Source organism: Sinohyriopsis cumingii, chromosome 2, assembly GCF_028554795.1.
Source record: "Sinohyriopsis cumingii isolate HCF-2022 chromosome 2, ASM2855479v2, whole genome shotgun sequence".
NCBI classification, from domain to species: domain Eukaryota; kingdom Metazoa; phylum Mollusca; class Bivalvia; order Unionida; family Unionidae; genus Sinohyriopsis; species Sinohyriopsis cumingii.
The window spans coordinates 152,925,748-152,952,556 of record NC_142962.1 but is presented as its reverse complement, the minus strand read 5'-3'; the positions used below and the strand labels follow the sequence as shown (position 1 = coordinate 152,952,556).

Sequence of the window (26,809 nt, the reverse complement as noted above, 5' to 3'; positions counted from 1 at the left end):
TTGATATCAACAACAAACTCCATTTTAATGTTGTTGTACAAATATTCAATTATAATAAATGAAAGTATGATACCTTTTGTAAAAACTAGAAAGAACACATAATTATCAACATATTTATTTTGAGAACAACAACATGAAACCTCTCACTCTCGCAGCAATCTGGCCAGTCAGATTCATCAAGAAGAGACAGCACATCAACATGGCAGTCATGTGATACTGAACATCTTTATTTGTTCACAGAATAAATAAAGAGAATTTTTTGCTATTTCATTTTTATATTTTTATTACAACCAGTATATAACTTTCACTTAATGTTTTATTTTTTTCTACAGTATTTGAAAATTTGGGTTTTGAGATTTGTGTACTCATGCGACTAGCAATGCAAATTAGTGTACCAGGTAAAATTTCATGAACACCAGTTTTTTATCTTGTCTTTTGGCAGATTAAAGACATAAGGATTTTAGTACTCTCAATTTCTGAAAAAATAATAATTTTTATATTGATTTCATGCAGGCCTGACTCGATTTAACAAAGAATTTAACAAAGGCCATCTGGTAAACGGCTAAGCTTTGCTGCCACCATGTCGGCCACTTGTGATGCTAAACTGGTTTTCATACCTTCCAAGTAAGGAAAAATACAGATACAGAGCTGTCCATCAGAAAAAACAGTCTACAAGACAAATCTAATCCACTTAGCATTTGGACTGACTCAACAAATATGTTTATGACAAGCACACAAATGATCCATACTGCAACCTCTGAATATTTTGGTAAAAAGTCGTTAAATTTAACTCATGATCAGTCCAGTTATGACTCAATTGCATAATTGTTTCAGGAATCAAGTGGTGATGGAAATCCTGACTTTCATCAATATTTTCAAACTTAAAGGACTTTTCAGTCAGGAAAAAAAATTGTCATTTCACCCAACTTTTTCCTGATTTTTTGGAAGCATAGGAACCCTGTAGATGGTGATCCTGAAGATGACCCAGTCAATGACATTGACTATGACATAGCTGGTGATCCACAACATGACTCAGACTATAACAAGTAGGAGACCAAGTTGACAATTTAGCTGGTGACCAGAAGCCCAGAATATGATGATATCTTGCTGTGGCAAAAATCTGTCACATTCTGGACAGCCAGACTTCAGATACAGCAGAGTATCACTCCAATACAACTACTTGTCCTAAAGAATCAGAGAAAGCAAGACGCAGGGTAGCATAGCCAAGTAAATTCCATTATAGTATCAACACAGACTTGGGGGTCTTGATTTATCACACTACAGCATAACCTCGTCCACTAGAACCTGATAAAGCCTTGAAGTTATTTTATTAAATGTTTACAATTATTGGGATAATTTTTTATTCTATACCCATTTTATGGACCAATAAGATAATCTATTAAAGTGGGAGAAAAGGGCCTAGAACTTTTGAAGAAACAAAAAATTTGGCCCTAAAATACCTACAAATATTTGTGGTCCGATTTAAAGAAGAAAAAAAATCATATCCTTTCCATTACATCAGCAGAAGTAAATATTATCATATGATCACAAAATAACTATCACATCTCAGACGAAAATTCCATGCCCTCTCCCCAAAAATAAATGATCGGTCCCTTAGGGACCAAACGTCAGATTCATGTGGTTTTTATAATAGGTAAGTGGGTGTTTTCTTTCACTGACATAAACAAGTGCCTGCACATTATAGATTCACATCAATACTTCTGAACAAAACAAAATATTCTGATGTTTAAAATAATACATCCTCCTTTGCCAAGAGAAATAGTAAAATTGAGTTTTGCAAACTAACCAAGAGTCACTTGACATCTTCAGTACGAAAGCGGAAATAAAAATAAACTTCGGTCACATTTGGATGTTATCCTTTAAAGTTGGATAGTGGATTGGTGTACAATTCTGAAACAGATGAAAATATTCTTTTAATGAAATTTGAGTATCAGTCAGAGTAAGTGCCCTTTGACCGTAACACAACTTGTTGCTAAATATATCTAAGTGGCGTGAGAAAGTTTGCCAGTGTGACATACTTTCATCGTTGTTCATCCAAAATGGACGTCTGGACGTGACAAAATGCAATTGCTAATGTCAACGCAAAGTGAACATCAAAGCGATGCGCCTTTCTTTAAGGCCGGCGGCTAAACTGACCGCCCTCGCTGCACTTGTTTTCATCATGAATGTTTTTATTTGGAACAATTATTTAAAGCATGATTTGAACGATGTGAGTACTTTTGTTGGGACGAATAAACATGGCCGACGACAACAACAACCTGTTGCACAGAATGTAAACCAGAGCAAGGATGACGTTTCACCTTTACATAAATATAAAAGAAGTGCTAAAGCCTTTATGGAAAGTATGGATACTTTGAAAAATGAGGGTGAAAAGTTGAAAAATGTTTTAAAAGTTGCACAACTGGAACCTACACAGTTGGATGATATTTACATAAGTGTCAAAACAACAAAAAATTTCCATCAGAGCAGACTGAAGCTGATTATCGACACGTGGGTGACACTTGCTCGGGAACAGGTACTTAATATTAATTTTCATGCAGTTATGCACTCTACATTTACTGTGGCATGTACAAAAGAAAAAAATACAGTCGGCCTCCGATCCATACTAAATTTTAACCCACTTCAGTTTCGAAAACTTTTTACCAGGCATGAGTTTAACTTCATGTTATAGTTCATTCAGCTCTCAATCATGAATGATGCCCGTATTGGTAACTGAGTGAACTTTGCCATGAGTGTCTTGAAATGTAGACAGAAAAGAAAACACATTTCGAGATTACATCATAATGCCAAAACAGTGGTTTGTTTACGTACTTTCTTGATTACACCATCATCTTGAAGAGTCGATTATTTCTTAAGATGTGATTAGCTTTTATATTTTGCTACTTGATGTCACTATGTTCTTGCCTCTATTGGGTCCATGTTGATTTAGATCATGGCCACTGCTAAAAAAAAAATCAGCCCGACGCATGGGGCCACCTCTAATCTTAGATCGGTCCTGTCCTGTATTCTAAGTTAGGTGCCCATTGGGCTTGTCCCCAAAAATATTTGCCTAAGGAACTTTGATTGCACTGATGAAATGTATTTCTGCTAAATACTGCTAAGCCACACAAAGCCATAAATACACTTGTCAAAAATCACTTTTATGACTGTCAGGCTTTGTGAGGATTTGTTAGGCTTTTTATGACTTTGTCTGGCTTTGTATGATTAGTATATATTGAAAAAAATTGCACTTTCTTTTGATAAGTTCAATGAACAATTTATAAAGTAATAAACAGTTTACGTATGATTTTGTCATACTTTGTTATTACTTTATCATTATTCGATTTCAAATTTGTACTCTTTCGTCCAATTTTCGGTCATTAATTTTCATAATTGTGTTGAAAACTAGTCTTTTGGCTTTGTTAATTTATTCATCAATATAATTAACAATATTAATACGCATTTGTTATTTGACTTCGTATGGCTTTGTCAGGCTTAGCAGTATTTAGCAGGACCCGAAATGTGTAAATGTATTTTCAAGATGTTGATATACCTGCCATAACATGGTGCAATCTAAACCACAGGGGCTCATATCGTTGCTTACAAGTTAACTGTCTGTGATACATTAGTATAAAATAATGTTTATACTACATGTATTACTGATAGTTAAATTGTGAACGCTGATTTGAGCCCCCGTGATTGAAATAAGACCACCACCGTCCTACGTGAAATTGGGATCTGATTTTAATCAGATTGAAGCATGGTGTTTCGTACTAATATTATGATTTAGTACTCACGACGTCCCTGACACTGTCGTGTTTCGAGGAAACACAATTTTCAGTAATTAAAATTAAAAAAAAAAAAATTTAGTATATGTCCATTACATGTAGCATGTATAAACCAGTCAGTTTAAATAGTGGCAGTTAAAGGCAAAGAAGTGATGTATAAACCACCATTTCACAATTTCACAAATTGCATTGGCTGACAATAGGTTGTGTTTGAAGGCTGCAGTGGGTGAGTCCATTGTGCTAAATTGCATTGGTTGGATCAGGAAGTGGAGCAATCCATTATAGGTAAAGTTATTTCATATTATTAGAATGTGTAAACCATATGTATTATATTTTTGACAAGTTTGTGAACAGCGGAACTGTTTCATTGAAGTACATATAGAATGCAAAGCATGATAATTTTGGTTGTTAGAATAGTGTTCAAGTGTAATTAATTTTTTTAAGTCAATATAGGTTAGCTATTAGTCCGAGTTTCCTGGTGTACACCCCAACATAAATGTTCAAATATAAAAAACGGGGTGGCAAGGGTCAGAGGAAACTCACATTAGGTCAGTCATCGCAGAGTCCAACAAAATATATTTCAGAACTCTTGGTTCATGGAATTTTAATTTGTGAAGCATGCCGGTTTTAAAATGATGCAAACTAATGACACTTGCATTACCTTCAAATACCTTTGAACCCATTTGAGTTTATATTTGAATTGTAGCTATTACAACATTGTGTGACAATATTAAAACGGGGAGCATTTTGGTCATGTGGAAAGTGGAGTCTGGGCTTGTCGAATTTCAGTCAGGGTTTGTGAGTATATTCAAGTCACCAGCCTGGGGCCTGTATCTAAAACAAATTCTTTCAGCACTAATCACTGATTTGGACCAGACTTATTAGGTCCAAGAGCCTGACCATGTTATAGACTGATTAAGACCATGTGAAATATTATTAGGTTTCATCTTCGACTTTAATGGGATATTAACAGTTATTTCAGATATTTTTCTTTCTTTTTGCAAGGTATTTTGAGCATTTAAAGACTGCATTTAAGGAAATAAAACCACAATTTTACAAGAGATCACGGTTTTGTTCTGTGTAAAGATCAAATGAAATAATGCAAGACTTCAATCATGCATTGCCATTTTATTAGTGAAATATTTTCTGAGCAGCTCATTCACATTTATCCAAAATTGAAAGTTTAAGTTTATTGAATAATCATATATATATATATATATATATATATATATATATATATATATATATATATATATATATATATATATATATATATTGGCCAGAGTAATTTGTAATTCAATGCTTTTGCAGGAACTATGTTGAATTTATCATTATTCTGAATATTGTGGCATGTACAAATGCCAAACAAAGATGATGTCTTTAAATTATTATTGTCCATTATTGCATTTTACTGATCCTGTCTAAATGCCACTGATCCATGCACTTTTATTTCTCAGAAAGCTTTGTTGAGAAAGTGCACAACATCACAACCTTTTCTGGGTCATATTTCAGGCATTTTATTTTATATTTGTTTTCTTTGGATTTCTGGTACTGTCTCATTCTCTTTATATTGTACTTATGCTGGTGTTTTTTTTTTTTTTTTTTTAAATTTCTGATGTTTCACTGGCATCTGCACACCTTGCAAAACTGTCATTTCTTTCCTATTGCTAAAACTAAAGTCTTTTATACCTTATTCTTACTAATCACTGAATCTACCAACATGACCTCTTCCAGTTGGTCAACTTTTATAACTGACCTGGTAGCCTAAATAATTTCATACTGTCAGTATTAAAATTAGTGCATTAGTCCAAGGTACCAAACTAGTTGGCACATCTGGTAACTGTTTTGGCAAGCAGCACCCGTATTTACTTAATGACAGGAAGAACACATGACCATTTATACCACTTGCATTCATTGTAATTCATCAGGCACAAGGTATTGGCAGGTGTTCAATTGGCACAATAAACAGATCAATTAACTATGAAAGGACATGCCATGTTGCGTGTTTATTGGATACATAGTATGCTTGCAGGGGTCATGCTACCAGGCAAAGTGGGTGATTAAGTCGCCTAAAAAATATAAACTTTGCTTTCTTCTGTTGGGAAAGCCAAAACGACTTCTCTGTGTGAATTTTTACTGGTAAATTGACTGACTATAGCTTTTTAGATGCCCCTTGCTTTAGCCAGGTTAGTTCTAGTGTTGTGTTGTTGCAAAATGTATTCATCAAGCAATCAGTAGCTAGTGTTGATATCAATTATGCCATCAAACAAACTCTTGCACATTCACAGGCATGTGTATTAATAGCTGATTGACCTTTCAACCTTTTCCCAGTAGGTTATCAATTATTACTGCCCAATTTTTGCACGTTACCTTTTGAAGATAAAAACATAAAAACTTGTGTTCAAAACTTGAACAATAGTATGTAAATAGCACTTTGTGTTTTAAGAACAGATTCAGTGATCTGGATATTTTAATTGCTTCTTGCACACTATTTCATCATAAAATTAGTTCGAAAAATTAAGTGAACCAGAAATGGGGAAATAATGGCAGACATCACTGTGTCTGGGAAGTACCAGTTTATTAGATTTCATAAATTATTGGGCAAATATATTCAGAAAAATATACAATTCATCGAAAGCAAAGCATAGGTATTATGTTAATGAAGATTTAGTTGTAAAATGCAATTATGTAGGTCAGAAACGTTTGGGACAATTCTGTGTTGTGGAATTTGCCAGAAGCACTGTAAGGTCCAAGTTGTTTTCCAACGACTTGTATTGTGATAATACAGAAAAAAGCAGCGAAGCAAGTACTATGTAAGCAATGCCTAAATGACTACAATTGGACAAATGAAACCATAAATTTGCAATGATCCTATTAATGGACTGTTGTAATGAAGTTTTATGAAGTGAGTAGTTACATTCTAAAAATAGTTGCACTCATATATCTATGTTGATTCGGCTTGAAAGAAGAGATTAGTTCATATACTGACTATAAAGGAACTATATCTGATTTTATGCATTTCAGTGTGTTATGTATGAATAGTTATCTGCAACAAAGAAATTAGGACATACAGTATGATCTGAAGACACGCGTGCCCTCATGTACATGGTACAGGGATTGTTTCAACATATTTAAACATCTTTCAAGTGACATTATTGTGAACTTTTGAAAGTATAAAGAAAATTGATTAAAGTTAGTTGATGAAGCATTTTTACTAACAATAATGTAATCTGGTTACTCAGTTAACATAGATTGCAATGTTGTTTCATTATTCTCTTTTAAAGTCATGTGGCCAAAATAATTAGGATTTTTTTATACTTGAAAATAAAGTATTGCTGAAATCCAATGTAAATGTGAATATGATTACCGGGAAATAAAGGGCATAATTCAAATATGAGAACACACACATTACATATATATATATATATATATATATATATATATATATATATATATATATACACACACACACACACACACACACACACAAAGGCAGGTCTTGGAAATGCTTAATCACGCGTATTTGGATGCCAGTTTTTTTTATCTGGGAGCAGAAAATCACTGAGGCATGATTCCTCTGTACGCATGTAATACTATAGGTGTGCGGCAAAATTCAAAGACTTGCCAGTCCTGCTTCAGCCACCTGCTTTGTGGGAAAATGTGTTGACCAGCTAGCTGTGCTGATATTTACAATGACAGAATTCTGTGTGTGAAAGACCCCTTGATGTACATGTTGCCATTATAAGAGTCCATTAAAAGAACATGATGCAATAGCTGGGCGGCAAGTTCAAAGGCTTTGGCAACCAATAGTTCTTATAATTTTCAGTTTTTTTTGGAGGGCCAGGGGTCACACTACCAGGCAAAGTGGGTGACTAAGTCATCTAAAAAATGTAAACTTAGCCTTCTTCTGTTAGGAAAGCGGGAATGACTTCACCCTGTGAATTAAAAAGAGGTACATTGACTGACCATACTTTTTGAGATGCCCCCTTGCCTTAGCCCGGTTAGTTCTAGTTTTGTAGCGAAATGTACAGTAGTATCATCAGTTTTCGTGGGGGACCAATTTTCATTGTTTTCGTTGTTGCCCCAAACCACAAAAATAAACCCCCAATGAAAAAGCCACAAAGGATCATGACCACCCTCTCCCCCCAAGGTTTCTTACAGTGTTTCATTCCTAGAGTTTAACACAGCTATTTTTTGATAAGTCAAGGTCAATACTGTAATCTGGTAATTAAATATTAGCTTGTACATGTGTTCATTTTATGTTTTATTTTAACCTTTTGAAGCAAGAATTAGAAATCATTTTATATTGTTTTAAATGCACACATTCGATAAGGTATCTGATAGCTGTAATTTTATACTGCCTTAAATCTGTATGTGAGGTAAGTAAAGATAGAGAGAAAGTATAGAAAAAGCACAAGGTATTCAAACAATAGTAATACTGAAAATGAAAGAAAATATAATACAAAGTAACAGTATATGAAAATTAAATTTGATACTTATTCAAATCAGTCCTTCATTCAAGTACAACTGTTGTTGAAACGTTTAAATCCATCTGAAAGCACATTTCTTTGTATCCATGCATTTTTAATCCAAAAGAACAACAATCCTGTAAAATACTATAATTATTTCTTGAAACACTATTATTAATGAAACACTGTGTATATACACTAATTACAGCAGAGTATTAAAGCTCACACTTCACAGATTTTTGGACAAAGCGAATGTATCAACATCGTCAGTCAAGTCTCATGGTACTAAGAAATGCTTCTCAGGTAAATAATCCCCATATTGCTGAATTAAACAAGTCCATCTTTCTCAAAACCACTGATAATTAGGTCTGATCTTCTTTCACTCACTGTCGCTTGAGCTGCAATTATTCATTCAGCATGAATTTGCTTATGTAATGAGGTTGCAAGGTTTACTAATACTGTGCACTGATCGTCACCAGTAACATCTTTTTCCGTAATGGCATCCATGACCTGTTTAGCGTACCACTCATGGAAGTGTGACTTTAATTCTTCTTTAATAACCGATTGGCCTAGTGTTTTTGGCTGCTTCAGCTTTTTTTGATGTTGATCACTCAAAGGAAAACATGGCAAAAGTGATTAATCTTGACAGGTGTTTTATTTGTGTTCATGGAGATGGAAGTATTGTTTTAGTGTTATTGGCTGCATCTGCTTCAACTGGTGTTATTCACTTGGCCGAAAACACAGTGTAAGTATTGAACTTGACAGGTCTTTGATTTGTGCTCATACAGGTGGTAGTGGTAGTACTGCTTTAAACTTTAAAGTGACCGCCATTTGCATCATCATAGTTTTATTCTTTTGTATTCTTTATTTTGGGTATTTATAGAAGTTAAACCATGAAATTAAATACCTACTAATATGCAAACTTTGACACAAAACCACACATTTAAGTACCCACAAAAATGCCATTCTTTACAAAACCACGAAAATTGAGCCCCCCCCCAAAAATGATACTACAGTATTCATCAAGACATCAGTAGTTAGAAATAGTTTTGATATCAGTTACATCGACAAACAAACTATTGCCCGTTCACATGCATGTGTTTTGATAGCTGATTGACTATTAACCCTTGCCCGATTAAGGTAGCAACTATCACTGCCCAATTTCAGCATGCTATCCTTTGATGATAAAAACATACAAACTTGTGTTTCGAAACTTTAACAATCGTGTGTAAATAGCAATTTGTGTTTTAAGATCATAATCGGTGATCTGGATATATATTAACTGCCTCTTGTACACTGTTTCATCATAAAATTAGTTTGAAACTGTAAATGAACCAGTAGGCCTAAGGGGAAATAGTGGTTGACATTGCTAAGTCTGTGAATTTATTAGATTGTCTATTTTCATTACTCATGGGGAAAATATATTCAAAAAAATATACAGTTCATTGAAAGCAAAGCCTAGGTATTATTTTATTAAAGACTTAACTTTAAAATGCAAATTATTTAAGTCGGAAATGTATGGGAAACTGCTATATTGTGGAATTTGTGAGACACATTGTAAGGTCTAAATTGTTTTCTGACTTAGACACGTATTTGTGGAAAATATGGAGAAAAGCAGCAAAGCAGATACTCTTTATCCATTGCCTAAAATTACTACAAGTATGTAGACAAATAAATTTGCAATCCTGTCAGTGGACTGTTGTTATGAAGCTATATTAAAGTGAGTGATTACATTATGAAAACCTCTCCTTCTAAAAATAGATGTAGATTTTGTAGGAAAGAAGGGTTTAGTTCATATACCGACTATAAAGGAGACGTGTCTGTAGTTTATGCATTTTAGTGTGTTATGTATGAATAGTTGCAGTATTGTTTTATCAACAACGAAGAAATTAGGACGAACAGTATGATCTGAAGGCACATGTCCATTTGCCCTCATGTACATGGTACAGGGGATTATTGTGAACTTTTAGAAAGTATAAATAAATAAATAAAAGAATCTTTAGAAAAATGATAAAGGGTAGTTGATTAAGCATTTTTACTAACTTGAAATTACAGTAATCTTGTTACTCAGTTACAATTTGTTACAATGAGTTTCTATTAATCTCTTTTAGAGTCATATGGCCAAAATAACTCAGAAAATTGTTCACTTGAAAATAAAGTATTGCTTAAATCCAAAGTTAATTGCAAGTATGAATACTGGGAAATAGAGGGCTTACCGTATTTACTGTATATAATTGGGACACCGTATTTGTTGGGATTAATTTTAAAAGTAATTTTTTTGTGCACTGTATATTCTGGGACACATCGTTTTTTTAGAGTCGTAAGTTGTGGGACCCCTTTTAAATCATTCGAAAATTACATGTTGAAAATTCCACTCCAACTGAAATTTTATTTAAAAAAATATAAAACTCTGTACTTGATATAAAACTCTTTAATCCACTGCAGCAGCATCTCATCAACACAGCCCTTCTCCTGTACACGTACGATCTATTCTTTTGGTACATGAATATTTTTTTTAGCTTTCTCATACCGTGAAAAATTGTTAGAGACAACACACCACCTGAAACGGAAACTGCAAGGAAAAAAGTCAGATTTTTTCAAATCTGCATTAGTCTTGCTAATTCTCACACTTTTGACGCCCATCTTACCATCAGTCCATCCAGGAATGCGATCAAAGTACACTAGAGTTTCATCCATTTTAATGATATTATCGGCGAAATTGTCTGTTTCTCATCTGGCCTTCACGAATTCATCACGTGATTTTATTTTCTCCAAATCTTCTGGATGATGTTGGGTCATCGATGTTCACGCACTAAGCACTATATTGTGTAACTTTAAAAACTGTTCCATTATTTCACTTTATTTCAAAATTGTTGTGAATACTGGTGAAAAGGAACCAAAGTTAGCTTCCATATCTCGGCCATCTTTGTATAGTCAAAGCTAAAAAATAAAATATCGGCACACTTAAAAGAATCCAATGTTGGCTTTCGATGTCAGCTTGCTTTGCAGTAAAATAACCTTTGTATTGATATCCTTTTTTAAAAAGTCGGCTTCCCACGCCCGCTTGCTTTGTAATAAAAATAACCTTTATCTTTGATGTCCTGTCGGTAAGTTCAAAGAAGAAGTTTACTGCTGGCTGTCAGTTGTGTTTATTTACCACCAGGGCTTCTATGTGTTTGGCATCTGTAGTAATAATTAATACACAGGTGCACTGATTTCTGCAGGTAAATAGTAATGATACTTTTGTAACCCTCGCTGGCAAAAAGATTGTCACTACTCAAGTAAATGTGTTTTCAAATAATGATAGTTTGTTTGCGAGATACTGGCATATAGTAGACCTGGATATAAATTAATCATGGCTACTTTGCACCTAACACCTTGCCATGCGTGAATGGCAGTTGTCTTCAGTATATCAGTTGATTATTTCCCTCTCGTTTGCGAAATCGTTTGCTTCTCTTCTGGCCTTCACGAATTCATCACATGATTTTATTTTCTCCAAATATTCTGAGTGATGCTGGGTCATTGACATCTGTGCACAAAGCACTATATTGTGTCACTTTATAATTTGTTCCATTGTTTCAAAATTCCTGTGAATACAGTTGAAAAGGAACCCAAGTTTGCTTCCATATCTCGGCCGTCTTTGTATGTTAAAAAACAAAAAATCGGCTCACTTCACAGAATCCATAGTCGGCTTCCGATGTCGGCTTGCTTTACAATAAAATAACCTTTGTATTGACATCCTTTACCAAAAAAAAGTAACCAGTCAGCTTCTGAGATCGGCTTGCTTTGTAATAAAAAAACCTTTTGTCTTTGCTGTCCTGTTGGTAGGTTCAAAGAAGGAGTTAACTGCTTGCTGCCAGTCGTGTTTATTCACCACCAGGGCTTCTGTGTGCTTGGCATATGTGGTTACAATTAATACAAAGGAGCATTGATGTCGGCGGGTAAATAGTAAGGCTAATTTTGTAACCCGAGCTGGTGACAAGATTATCACTTGCCCTCATCCAGTAGACCTGGATATAATTCAGTCTTGCTTATTTTGCACCCAACACCATGTCATGCGTGAATGGCGTCTTCAAGATATCAGTTGACTATTTCCCTCTTGTTTGTGATTTTGTTGGCTCCAGTTTTCAGTCGGATAATGTGTTCAAACATCTGAGCACAACCACACACAATTGTTTCTCAATGTTCATGTCAATGAACAACGTGGTGTGTGGTATCGGACATAACTGATACACGCTACAGTATGGAATCCTACGCTACTTATATGGATTTCGTGGAAATATTTTATTCTTTAATGCTCATGTTGAAAAAAGGAATAAATGATAACAACACAAGGTTAGTTTCTTTCTTTTTATTATCAATTAAGCGTTTTATTTATCTATTTTATTGCAGCGTGCATTGGGGGGGGGGGGGCAAGCACAAATGCAATACAGATTTATTTCATTTCTTAAGTCTTGGGACACATGACCAAAGTGAAAAAATGTTTCGCCATAAGTTCTGGGACAGGAAAAAAAATAATTATTTTATCATGTCCCAACATATGCAGTAAATACGGTAATTCAAATAAGAGAACATATTAGTTTTCGTGTGTGTGGGTGTGTATATATATATATATATATATGTATACACATATATACATATATATTGTGTTTTTTGCTTCACGTCTACTTCTTCCTGTTGAGCTTTTACTTCTCCCTGTTCTGTCCAAAAGGAGAAGTCACTTTTCCCCAAAATTCAAGTCTAGCTTGACCCCTGGCATGCCTATTTGTTATCTTTGTTTAGGGAGGTATTTATTCTTGAGGGCCCATTATCGCAGCACAAATAGTAGTTGAAGCAAATACTAACTTGACATAGTGGACATTTCTACTCTAAGCATGAGTGTATCATTGCTATACCAGTTCTTGAGGCCATTAGTCTCCCACCATGCTGGCAGAGTAAGCGTGAGTGTATCATTGCTATACCAGTTCTTGAGACCATTAGTCTCCCACTATGCTGGCAGAGTAAGCGTGAGTGTATCATTGCTATACCAGTTCTTGAGACCATTAGTCTCCCACCATGCTGGCAGAGTAAGCGTGAGTGTATCATTGCTATACCAGTTCTTGAGACCATTAGTCTCCCACTATGCTGGCAGAGTAAGCGTGAGTGTATCATTGCTATACCAGTTCTTGAGGCCATTAGTCTCCCACCATACTGGCAGAGTAAGCATGAGTGTATCATTGCTATACCAGTTCTTGAGGCCATTAGTCTCCCACCATACTGGCAGAGTAAGCGTGAGTGTATCATTGCTATACCAGTTCTTGGGGCCATTAGTCTCCCATCATGCTGGCAGAGTAAGCATGAGTGTATCATTGCTATACCAGTTCTTGAGGCCATTAGTCTCCCACCGTGCTGGCAGAGTAAGCGTGAGTGTATCATTGCTGTACCAGTTCTTGAGGCCATTAGTCTCCCACCATGCTGGCAGAGTAAGCTATGATATAGCAGGGTTGGCGCTGGCTTTAAAAAAGTTGTCGCCAAAACAATCGCTAACCTCATTATTTTGTTGCCAATTTTCAAAAACTGTTGCCATTTTCATAATACAATACTCCTATTTATCTCGACATCCTCCAGACCAAGGTAATATTGTCGACATAAGTAGATGTTTTGATAAGTAATAAAAGAAGGGCTGAAAATAAATTGAAATTTCGCATACAAGTGAAATTTTTAAGAAGTGAACTGTCATCAGTGAATAGGATTTACACAGAAGAAAAACAATAGAAATTTTGATTATATGAAGACAACTAGTCTGAAATACACTTGTATATTGACAAATTACATTCGTGTAGTACACTCCACAATGTTTTAAATATTGTATATGTATATGAAAAAAATCCATGAATTTGAGTATTATATCATGTTCGAAATTCATGTATCAGTCAAATCCCATTAGAAAACAACTAACATGTATATGTATATATAAACAAGTTTCACAAAACAATTCACCGGGCTGAATAATTGTTTATATGCTACATGTAGATGTACTTAAAGTGACCTAGATTTTTGTCAGTCAGAGAGAACTACCAACCTGCAGAGGATACCAAGGGAATGAGACTGTTCATAAGGAAAAACAAAAACCTTAGATCTTGCAAGATTTCCCATCTTCATTCAGTTTGAGAGCCAGATATCTGTTGCTTCAAAATATTTCAAATATAATTTGGGTTTTACGCTGCCATTGGTAGCAATTGTAAGAATGAACTTTTCTGTTACAAACGGGAAACTTTCACGGCACAGTAAAAATGTTCCATCACTATGAAAAATTAAACAGTGCTTTTATTCAAGTTTGTTGCTGCTTTCCTTTGATCAAACATCTTTGGCATGCTTTGATGAAGGTGCATGTATTATTGAAGGCACTGCTAAATGCCCTCTTTGAAGGAACAACATAGGCCTAGTTGTTATTTCTGCAGTAACATCAACTAATTGTTGAACATTGACTGCGGCATATTTTTTTTCTTCGTTTGCTTAGTATATATACAAAACGATCAGTGCTTAAGAGGTAATCAGTTCTCATTGAAGTTTCAGCAAAACTATTTTTTCTGGTACATTTTTCAAGAAAAACAATATTGACTTCTTGTCAAGTTTAGTCATCTCTGTTCCTGCCTTCGGAGGTGGTCAGTTGTAGCTATTTGGGTTATATTTTACAGCATACAGTACTAAGGCCTGATGTCATCATAAGTAGATTATGATATAACAATATACTGTTAGGGTGGTTTGTCAATATGAGCAAATGATTTGTTTATGTAACAATAGATTCTAGTGCATTTTATATCCCAAGTTTGCAGCTTCCTGTCATGGTACCTTTGAATTTCTCTACTCCAAACCCAATGCTGTATATACAGTTTTAAACTGCCAAAAATAATGTTGCCCAAAAAATCGTCAGTTGGTATATTTTATCACCAATAAGAAAGAAAAAATGCAATTTGCGACATCGGCGAAGCTCGGCACAATCCCTGCTATACTGACAGGTACTGGTAATAAAATATAGTGGGGGTAGTGAAACTAATTTTAATGCTGTAATACTTGCCTGTCAGTATTTCCCGATTTCCTCCTCCCACCACACTGATATCCTTTGAGCAGCGTCCCCCTGAAAAAAATGAGGACAGTGCATGATCCAGTGACTTGTGAAACAGTCTGGGTCTGTGTTGTATTCTGGTTTCTTTCTAGAATTCTCATTGGATTTTCATTCATGGGAGGATGAATTCAATGGATGAGAATAAATCCATCTTGGAAGATAAAGTTACTCAATACAGGCAAGTAATATACCATATTAAATTAGCTTACCTACCCTCCCATCCATATTTGTTTTTAATTTAAATAAATCAGCATCTTTGATTGCCTTTGGGAATTTTCATTATCATTAGCACTAACATAAATATACTCGCTTAATATGTGCAACAAAATTGTAGATGGAATTTTCAGCTTTTCCCAGAAGAGTACAAGTACATATGATGATGGGGAGGGGAAAAAAAATGACCAAGAGGCCATATTTGGGAGACTTTAGATTAAAAAGTGTGAGAAACCAACAAACCCTCACTTAAGACTGAACACATTACAGTTTTTTGGTACTTGCATTCTTTACCACTGTATTGATCTGCTTTTTTGTTTTCTTTTTCAGACCTACTTTTTCACAGATGCTGATGATTTGGAAATCCAGAAATTATTACCAAGTATGTAATGGTTATGAACCAAACAGTGGATTGATTGTTAGACACTAAGAATTGATATACTGTAAGCTTGACGTTTATATTCATACTATTGCAGTAGATGATCAAGATTATTAACGTCAGATATTTGTTTCTTTGGTCGTGTGACACAATATGCATCATTTTTTAGTTTGTTATCTACCATATATATTTGCTTATAAGTCGATTTGACTATAAATCCACCTCCCCCACTTTAGGGTTGCAAAAAGGGAATTTCTCTATGTCCCTCCTAAAAGCCTATGTTTTTATTGTTTTGCAAATCAAATCCGTATGCAACGGGTGCCATGTGGTCAGTGATAGACAGACAGATAGGACAAATAAAGACAAAACTAATATAGAATAAATACATTTGTATTATTATGTTGAATATGTACCTGTAAATTGACAGCTTGCAATTTAACCATCTCCATGTAATGAAATCCATAATGCTTAACATTTTTAATCCGTTTACATAATAACTCCATGCATTGAATATTGGGTATAAAAAAGTAATCCAGAATAATGTGGCTCACTATATCTCGTATTATATTAATGACAAAAAATATTATAATAAATAAAGTCCATGATGCATGGTATCCTGTAAATGTCAGTCTGATATCTGGTTCAGAGCCTTAGAATTCATCTTCATCGTCAGTTACCAAATAAAGTTCCGAGTTCCTCCACTGTCATCTGGCCATCATAAACAGTGTATGACTCTGACTTCTCCTCTGATTTTTCATCCAATTCTGATTCTTTGTATTTACTGTCATCTGTTGATATGTCAGTGTTGGTCTTGTCTCAAATGAAATCACTAAAAAGTTTGTCATTCTCCATCCCATCCATTGAATTGGATCACAGTCTGGTATGTTTTTGATGTGGCTTGAACTTGCGTTTCACAGACTGCATCAAAAGCACCCAAAACATGCAGCCCTAGAATAGAACCCACTCGTTCAGACCAAACTCCCAATTTGACTAAGGTGTTTCCATTATTTGAATTTTCATGAAATGTCTGACACTATCAACTTGATGTACACTATTTCTTGAGCCAGTTATGCATCTGCAAAATCCATAACCTTTAACTTGAATGCATTACGTTTTCATTTCCTGATAATGGTGAAAATACCTATGTTTAGTTTGCTATGTATGATATGTAACTGACAAATTAAAACTGTAATGAACAGAACACTGACTGTTCATAAACTTGGGCCATTATTTGTGCACAAGTTGAGCTTGGGGTCTGTAAGAGACATCGATCATACAGTCTTTGGAATCACTTCAAAGGCTTGTCGCAGTTGAACAGATGTCAAATGCACAGTATTATTGATGAGACTCTACATGGCACTGAACAAGTATCAAAATCATGGCACCCTAGTTACAGACTTTACAGAGGAAAAGAATAGTGCTTCAGATTGTCCACTGGTGAAAACAAAGCAGAGCTGGTTTACTTGCTAAAGGATTAAGGTTGTATTATCAAATCAGCAGCTCTTTATGTTGTATTTATCAAATTAGCAGCTCTATGAAAACACTAGGTTGACTACCCATCTTATGACAGGAATGAAAAAATAAGTAAAAATAATTAGGATGGTTGAGTTTAAAAGAAAGTGTGAACCTAAACATAAATACATTATCAAACTGGTTATTTTCATATCTCCTTTGTTATAATTGGTGGATATTTCTTTTGTTTTCATATAGCAATCCAATCCAGTTATCGTAACCATTTAAACCCTGAAACTGGCTTGGGTAAGAGGTCATTGTCTTACAGGTGAAGTACTTTGATGTATAATTCCCTTGTACTCCATAATATTAGCATGATTACCATACCTGGGTAAATGGTTATGGTGTCTAACATCAAAGCAAACTTAAACCAAGTTTTGACAGTATTACAGTTATTTTAAAAACATTACGGTGATCCCCCTCTTATATGGCCAACCCTTCTGCAATGGGAAAGTAGCTGTATAAGATGGATGGCCTTTCCAGAGGGCACTAAATTTGTTGCAAGTATGTGTATGTAGTAAGAAAGCTATAAATAACTTCAAAGCATTTAATATCTTCATTTAAAAGTAGCACTAATTCTTAAGAGGTTCTTCATGTCTTAAGAACTGACTCTTTCAAGTTAACTTACATTAATAGCACTTATTATTAAGCGTGAAATGTGAGTAGGGTATTGTTAATGTGCATGGCAAAACCATTAAAAAATGTCATTTAAATCTTGGTACATACATTACTTGGCATTTAAAATAATTCTCTTTCTATTTACTCCATTTTCCCACTGCTGCAGAATATTCTCCTTATCAGTATTGCAACTTAATTATGCAGACAAAACTTTTGTAGAGTGCACAAAATGCCTTGTTTACAAAGGAATTGAACATGTACTGAGGCCTGATTTTTCAGTCGTTGGCTGGCACCCTTTTTGTTCAGAGTTAATTTCTCTTGGTGTTTTAATCCTCAAAATTTTTATTTAGCCTATGCTGACCATGCTATGATCTTGACAATTACATCCAATTGTAATTATCAAATTAAAAAAACTCAACTGTCATGTGAAACCCATAACTTGATCACAAGATTGTTGACCCAATTTCCTGTGAATGTCAGCGTTAATGATTAGTAATAATAATCTTAGTGGTACATGTACTTTAGTCAACACTTCTTTAAGTAATGAAAACCTGACAACAGGAAACAGACATCAGTATAGATAATCAGATTGCTTACCATAGCAAATGAATTTAATATTGGTTCTGGATGCATATTAAAATAAAATGTGGCCGATTGTGTGTGGTAAAGTTTTTGCACTAATTTGCTGGTCGTAGGTTGCATTAGAGAGGTGGCCTTTCCTGAGGGGTACTTTTGAACACAAACTCATCAGTGCCAAAGGATTCTGGTCGTAAAAAGTGGGTGGCTGCTGGTCAGGGTAGCCATTCATGAGGGGGGACCACTCTATTTTTGAAATGTCTTTCTTGTATTTTTATTACATCAATCAACTAGTAGAAAAAACTTTTTTTTTATTATGATTTAGAAGGTTCTGGAAGTCAGTTTGTTTATAATTTGGTGTAATTTTCCATTTAGATTGTTGAGGGTTATTTCAGAAAATGCTATTGTGACAAGTCTAATGGGATAGATATAAAAGAGGCTTTTGTCTGTAAAGTTTGTCTTCATTCCTATTTTAAAATCAGTCTGGAATGATTTACTGTTATATTCAATTATAATTTGATAGAAATCATTTATATAAATTATTCATTGGAATTACAAAGTGCTTATTGACATTTTGGACTTCAACACTTCTTTGGTATTATTGTGAATTCATTCAAAGACATTCTGGATTATATCATTGGGTTACATCAAGACTATTGGTACAATAGCGCATTCAAGAGATGCTTTGTAAGTACATGTGAGAGTCACATGGTCAATACACAGATACTCAAGTTGATTGATATGATCAAAGCAACCTTTTCTTTCAAATGAGTTATTGAGCAAGCGTTGCATCTGATTGGTTGTTGGATCAGATAGAATAGCCTGATGTACACATGAAATTTAAAATGGTGACAGGAGGCAGGATTGTGTTATTTCAAAAGGAACTTGTGAGTTGTCAAAAATTGGATTTGATATGAAAATATTCTGTGCATATCACCAAAAGGCACTTTAAACTCCCATAACTTTAGTGACACAAAAAATGCTGGCAAGTGTCTAAATTATAAACTAATGTGTTGTAGAAATTTTTGTGTGGGTAAATCACATGATTTTGTGCAGTGGGATAAAAATGAAACCTTTCATCAATGTCACTACCAGCTTGGTTGCTGATTTGTCAGAGTACACATTCATGATTATAGTTGGAACATTGTTGTTTATCTAGCTTCAGTTATTTGAGTGGAAGCAATATAATGGTGTTCAGTTAATATATATATATATATATATATATATATATATATATATATATATATATATATATATATATATATGTCATAAGTATGTTTTATGGATGCACTTTGTTCTGTGCAAATATGGGGACAATTTGTAGATTTTATCACATGACATAACATTCAGTCTAGATTCATAAACACATTTTTTGTTCCATAATACGAGATCACAATTGACATCCCACATGTGGAAAGCTGATGTCTGAGACATGAAAATACAGTATCACTACACTATTTTGGAATTGTACTAGACAAAATGTTGGTTTACACCCACCATAAGGTACACATGGATAGAATCATTACATACAACTAGTGATTAAAAGTTCATGTTAATATGAATGTTCATTTCGAAGTAGCATTTAAAAAAATTGACAGTGTTGTGTCATCATCCACGTTGGCTGTCAGATCTTCACCATTTTCATTTCTTGTGATATCTAGTTACACCAAAGTGCAAATGATAGTGATCTTTCGGCAGCTATCTTGAAAATCTTGTTATTGTTATTCATCAACAGAAAGTCATGTCAACATGGTGTTTTTACCAGAATTCGTCTTAGAATATATTTTTCTAAATTAAAATGGTGGCCATTTTTAAAATCAAGTTAATGCTAATCCTAGATGGATGGTCATATCAGCATGGGGTTTTCACCAAAGGACTTACGATGTTTGCTTGGTCCTTGATCAAAGTTTTGTTGATCTGACATCCAGATTGGTAACTACGAAGATTGTTAACACCTTCCTCCTGACATGGAGCTTTTACACAAAGATGTCTTGTCATGTTTGTTGTAAATAAAAATGGTGCAGATCAAACAGCCATTATGGCTGCCACAGCAGCTACTTCAAAAACTTGGTTATTGCTATGTATAAAAAGTATCAAGAGATGATTTCAATCTTAGCAGATGAAAGAAGAAATGATCTTATCTTGATTTCCTGGAAATTCGTTTCGGTAAATAGAGTAACATACCCTTTGAGGGACTTGTTTTTAAATCTACTGGTCATAAACCAGGAGGGCTTATTGGGGTGTTCTCTTGTCCATTGGCCAATGTACATCCATTAGCAAATGTTGGATATTGCTACTTCTGAATTATTCAGAGGATTGCCATGAAAATTTACATTTCTTCATCCTATCATGTAGATGGTCCTCACTGATAATGGTGCCACTCAGACATCCAACACCCAAAATGGCCACCACAGCTGCCTTATTGAAAATTGTTTTTTCACTCCTGTTTTTTAACAGGTAGTCATATCAACATGAGATTTTCACTAAAATACTTCATTATGATGTTTTGCTGGTCATAAATGAAATGGTGCTGGACTGGTTTCCAGTATGGCCACCACAGCAGCCATCTTGAAAATCATTTTGTGGCTACTCCTGATTAGACGGTTATATCAGCATAGGGTTTTCACTAAAAGACCTTGTATGATGTCTAGATAGTCCTAAATGAAAATAGTATTGATAGATCTCCATTCTGGCTACCAGTTTCCATCTTGAAAAATCACTCATGAATGGATGATCAAATCAACATTGATTTTCACTAAAAGACTTTCAATTAATGTCTAGTTTCCCCTGAATGAAAATGATGTATCTTGTGCATCCAGTATGGCCACCACAGTAGCCATCTTGAAAATTTTGTTATTGATACTCCTCTTGAAGGGATGGTTGTATCAGCATGGGTTTTTATTAAATACATTTTTTAATGACTATGACATCCAACATAACCACCTCAACTACTAATTTGAAAATCTTGTCACTGGAGAATATCAGTGATGGTTTCAGCGCTTGGCAGTTAAAAGAAAAGAATGATATTGTTTTGTGATTTTGGACATTCTTTTCAGTAGAGCATCAGCCCCATGGAGGGGCTCCTGTTTCATCCAGTGATCGAATGTTACACTTTTACTCATGGAGGGACTCTGGTTTAATCCAATGATTGAATGTTACACTTGTGTTAACTTCAAAGAAAATTTATGAAACTCATTGAACAAGTTCTTTTGCTTGCCAAAGCTTGCAGAGTATAGAAATAACAAAAAATCTGGGTCATATCTATTTAGCATTGCACAGTATGGGATAGCATGACTCCATTGTTAAAATGTACTTTCTTGTTGACAGGTGGACATTTGATTAACACTAACTGCTCCAGTGACCACAGCAGGTAAGTACCCTTTTCAAATTTGAGCCTAATTTTTTTCTTCTCCTAAAGAATGAATACTGGCTTTTCTTATTTTAACAGTGTAATTAAATCAAGTTTCATTGACTGTTTTATTGACAGGGAAAAGGAAAGTAAATAGGGAAAAGGAATGTAAAGGTTTATTTTAAAATTAGTAGAATTCTAATCCTTTTTATCTGTAAGATTGTCATATTTACTGTTTTGTTTTAATGAATGCTAGCTCACTCATGAATTTCTCAGTGACACTATGTCAAAATGTTTCTCAGAGTTTACAGTAATTATAGGAAGATTGGTACAGTGACTAATATTAAAAAAAACCAAGTACATGTGAAATGCAGTTCCAATCTTTTTATTCCCCATGCATCAGCTGTGAGAATAGTGGGATGCCCTCCTGTTGGTCAATCCAGCTACAAGAAGTGTGCTGTGCTTGGTGTCTATTCCTTGATTTCTGCAAGAAGTGAAAGTAGAATATACAAAATTTAATTTGCAGTGCATTTTGAAACACATATGGTGCCTGTCACTTGATTTCTGTGCAGAGTGAGAAAATAATATACAAAATTTAATTGCTGTGCATTTTCAACACACTTCCATGCACTTCCATGATTTCTGCTAGGAATGAAAGTACAAAATAATGTACAAAATTTATATTAAATTTTCAACTCACTTGGTGACTTTCTCTTGAACTCAGACATTATGATTTTGCCCTAAGTCTTAAGAAAATGACCCTTAAAATATGAACTTGTGGAATAAATGCAATTGGCTCATCTGTGTTTGATTTGGAAACAAGTTTCATATTCGATTTCATTGAGATAATCAGGGAAGCAGACTAAAATAGAAGGGAAATAAGGTCTCTTAAAGAGTGTTAGTAATTGGTACAGAAGGATGAAAAGAAATATTGAGATTCTTGTGAATAAAAGGAGGAAGGGACACAGTTATGTTTTTTGGACATATGTCGGTTTGAGGATGTCTCGTGGCAGGAGATATGATTGCCGTTATCATGTGAAATAAAAAAACATTTCCAAGAATTATTTGAAAAATGGGAAAAAAGCCATCGAGCTACATACAGTTTGGAACTGAAATTTGTGTAACTGTGCTAGAGGTAAATAAGGTCTATGTAAACTTTTCAGTTGAATATATTGTTTATGTCGCTGCATCAGTTTAGATTATCCAACATTTTAAATTACATTTTTTCCAATTTTGCAGTAGCAGTACTTCATATTTTGTTACACATTACTGAAAATTGATCAGACTATCATTTAAAAAAATCAACTGCCTTACTGAGCTGGTCTTGTTAAGGTTGGCAGGTCTGTGGTTTCAGCAAGAAATTAAAGTACAAATGCACAAAATTTAATTTAAAGTGCATTTTCAAACAAATTTGCCTGTCACTATTATGAACACATTTTTAATAAGGCATTCTTTTTAACAAAGTATTACTTCTCTGGTGGCCTAGTGGTTAGAGCTTCCGCCCCGGATGCAGGAGGTCGTGGGTTCAATCCCCAGCCGAGTCATACCAAAGACTTATAAAAATGATACTAACAGCTGCCTCGCATGGCGCTCAGCATTAAGAGGTTAGTGTTAGGACTGGTCAGCCTGGGTGGGACATAATGCTACATCTCTGCGTCATGATGCCCCAGTACTAGACATCACTATAAAATGCCATACTGCAGACATTATAGCAATATGACTGAAAATTGTTAAAGCTATGTTAAAAATCCAAATCTAGAGTCCAGTTTGGGTCTTTAATATATCAAGAATTTTCTAATAGTGAGGTTCTTGATAGCAAGGATTTTCTCAGTAACTTGATGAAATTGATTATCTGCAATCAGAACTTGAAGACTCCATGTATGTGGTAGAATTGTGTTATGACTCCTGGGTCACAGTGTGAGGATGGGATTGATAAAGGGGTGGGATGGGAAGTAATCGAAAGCAATGGGAATTTGTACTGGTTTTGCATTTGTTTTGGCTTTACATTCTGATATACCTGTATAATATGATAGTTAATTTCATAATTCAGCTTCCTCAGTTCAGATGGAGTGCATTTTGTGGTATGTCTCTTGAGTTGATTATATAAACTCTCCTCAAAATTAAATTTTAAAAGTTTTCAGCTAAAAAACATTATGACAAGCATGCTAATATGTTTGTTGAATTGTTTATCTAATTGTCTAATGTCATTTACTTGTTTGATTACAGGAAAGCTCTTTGCTGCAAAATGGCATATGAATATGATAACTATATGGCTTCCAATAAAAGGTAAAAAAATATTATCTGTGTAAAATAAGGTGATATATTATCACCAGAAAATGCTTGTTCTTTATTGCTAAGTTATTTTTTCATTATTTGCTTTACTTGTCTTTGTTACAAAAAAATAAGTTTTATCTCAAAAGAGAAAGTGTCGACTGTTATTTCATTAATATTTTTTTTTTAAATTTTATATAAATAAGCCACAAAATCAAACAATTTTGACTATTATAATTGAAATATTTGTAATGTACTGGGTTGATAAAATCATACAGCCGTACATCCAGACTATTCATTTTCAAAGTTGGACACTTAAAATTTTCCAGAGCATTAGTCATGGACAAGCGACCCCCCCCCCCAATTTCAAAACAAGTCGGGCAAGCGCTTTTCTTACTTAGTTACTTTATCTACTTTTATCTGGCCATTCATGCTCTCCAGGCATTATGAATGCAAGAATCTAACCTCTCTTGATTTATTTGTTGACATTCTGAATGCAAGAATCTAACCTCTCTTGATTTATTTGTTGACATTCTGAATGCAAGAATCTAACCTCTCTTGATTTATTTGTTGACATTCTGAATGCAAGAATCTAACCTCTCTTGATTTATTTGTTGACATTCTGAATGCAAGATTCTAACCTCTCTTGATTTATTCATTGACATTCTGAATGCAAGAATCTAACCTCTTGATTTATTTGTTGACATTCTGAATGCAAGAATCTAACCTCTCTTGATTTATTTGTTGACATTCTGAATGCAAGATTCTAATCTCTCTTGATTTATTTGTTGACATTCTGAATGCAAGATTCTAACCTCTCTTGATTTATTCATTGACATTCTGAATGCAAGAATCTAACCTCTTGATTTATTTGTTGACATTCTGAATGCAAGAATCTAACCTCTCTTGATTTATTTGTTGACATTCTGAATGCAAGATTCTAACCTCTCTTGATTTATTCATTGACATTCTGAATGCAAGAATCTAACTTATTATATGCTCATTTGTTCTCCGTTAACTTTACATTATCAGAATCGTTCAATATTTTATGATATTGCACACCTTCATATTGTACCCACGTGCAGGACACGTGTGCCCAATAGTGTGTTAGGAACTACTCTGTAAACAAATCATGTTCATTCGCATAGTAGATGCAAAATGTTTTGGTTGATTAAATTTGTTTCTGAATGAACTAAAGCAGATGTTTTATGGACTGCAACATACCAACTGTTTTGCTACATTCCACGTTAACTTTTTGATACATTGTTTAAGATTTTGCAGTAGACACCCGATTTCATAAAATTGCTTGGTATCTACAAATAACATGCAAGCTATAAAGGCATAAACTGTCTCCTTTAGCTGGTAATAAGAATGGAAAAAACATATCCTTACAATTTTACATCCAGAATTTCCTCAAAATGTACTTTCTTAGTTCTGCAAATCCGAATTACATGAGCCACGAGTTCTCAAGCTTGATTACTCATTTCGAAATTGTACTGTAATTTCGACTATATTCCAAGTGCAGTTACATCTTTCTTACTGTACTGAAACGCTTCATATTTTCCACACATAATGATTTCAGATAGTCAGTGATAGAACAAACACACTTGAAGATGTAAACACGCTTCTCCTGCGCTGCTTCAATCCGATGTATTTCATGTACAATTTGAACAGCTGAATCCAGTCCAAAATCACAAACTTTCGTTGAATCGAAACAAAATACCAAAATCTATTCATTCCAGATTAAATGGAAAAGTTGTTGCAATGCGCATTCATTCACAATATGACTGGAAATTTCAATTTGAACTAGACATATCATTTTCTTTCGAAATTTATGTCGAGCGCACGTCTAAGTTCAAATTTATCTGGGCGGAGTTATGTGCACATTAATAATCATGTTGTGTAATGATAAATCTGTGCTTGTGTATTTAGTTTGGAATACAGCATACATTCATTTACGTTGATTCTTGTAGTGTATTTTGTTTATATAATTAAGCCTTAGGTAGACTAAGAAAATGAGCATATAATGAAAAGGTTACTGCATTTGTATGGGGAAAATATGAACTCATTTTGTCGGATGGATATACTGCACTACCAAGGTTGTGCAGTATTCCATCCAAAAACTTCTTCATATTTACCCATACAAATGCAGTAACCTATAACTCTTTTGATCTATTCGTTGACAGTCTGAATGCAAGAATCTAACCTCTTGATTTATTCATTGATATTCTGAATGGAAGAATCTAACCTCTCGATTTATTCGTTGACAGTCTGAATGGAAGAATCTAACCTCTCTTGATTTATTCATTGACATTCTGAATGCAAGAATCTAATCTCTTGATTTATTCATTGACATTCTGAATGCAAGAATCTAACCTCTCTTGATTTATTCATTGACAGTCTGAATGCAAGAATCTAACCTCTTGATTTATTCATTGACATTCTGAATGCAAGATTCTAACCTCTCTTGATTTATTCGTTGGCAGTCTGAATGCAAGAATCTAACCTCTCTTGATTTATTCTTTGACA

At 34.3% G+C, this 26,809-nt stretch overlaps 2 protein-coding genes across 3 annotated transcripts in view; one reads left to right on the top strand and one right to left on the bottom strand.

Moving 5' to 3' along the window:
- The window catches only part of LOC149806118 (syntaxin-8-like), a 97,999-nt gene extending 96,122 nt beyond the window's left edge, over positions 1 to 1,877 (bottom strand). The window contains exon 1 of one of the 2 annotated variants that reach the window (XM_089951007.1): positions 1,808 to 1,877. In XM_089951007.1, the coding sequence (XP_089807133.1) occupies positions 1,808 to 1,824 (17 nt within the window). In that variant the 5' untranslated portion in view covers positions 1,825 to 1,877. The remainder of the gene's footprint in view (positions 1 to 1,807) is intronic. The other variant, XM_089951006.1, reaches the window with a different exon arrangement.
- Positions 1,878 to 1,989: 112 nt separating this feature from the next.
- The window catches only part of LOC149806117 (fringe glycosyltransferase-like), a 59,956-nt gene continuing 35,136 nt past the window's right edge, over positions 1,990 to 26,809 (top strand). Inside the window, exons 1-4 of the mRNA XM_089951005.1 lie at positions 1,990 to 2,536; positions 15,906 to 15,957; positions 21,988 to 22,030; positions 24,236 to 24,295. Coding sequence (XP_089807131.1) covers positions 2,123 to 2,536; positions 15,906 to 15,957; positions 21,988 to 22,030; positions 24,236 to 24,295 — 569 coding nt within the window. The 5' untranslated portion in view covers positions 1,990 to 2,122. The remainder of the gene's footprint in view (positions 2,537 to 15,905; positions 15,958 to 21,987; positions 22,031 to 24,235; positions 24,296 to 26,809) is intronic.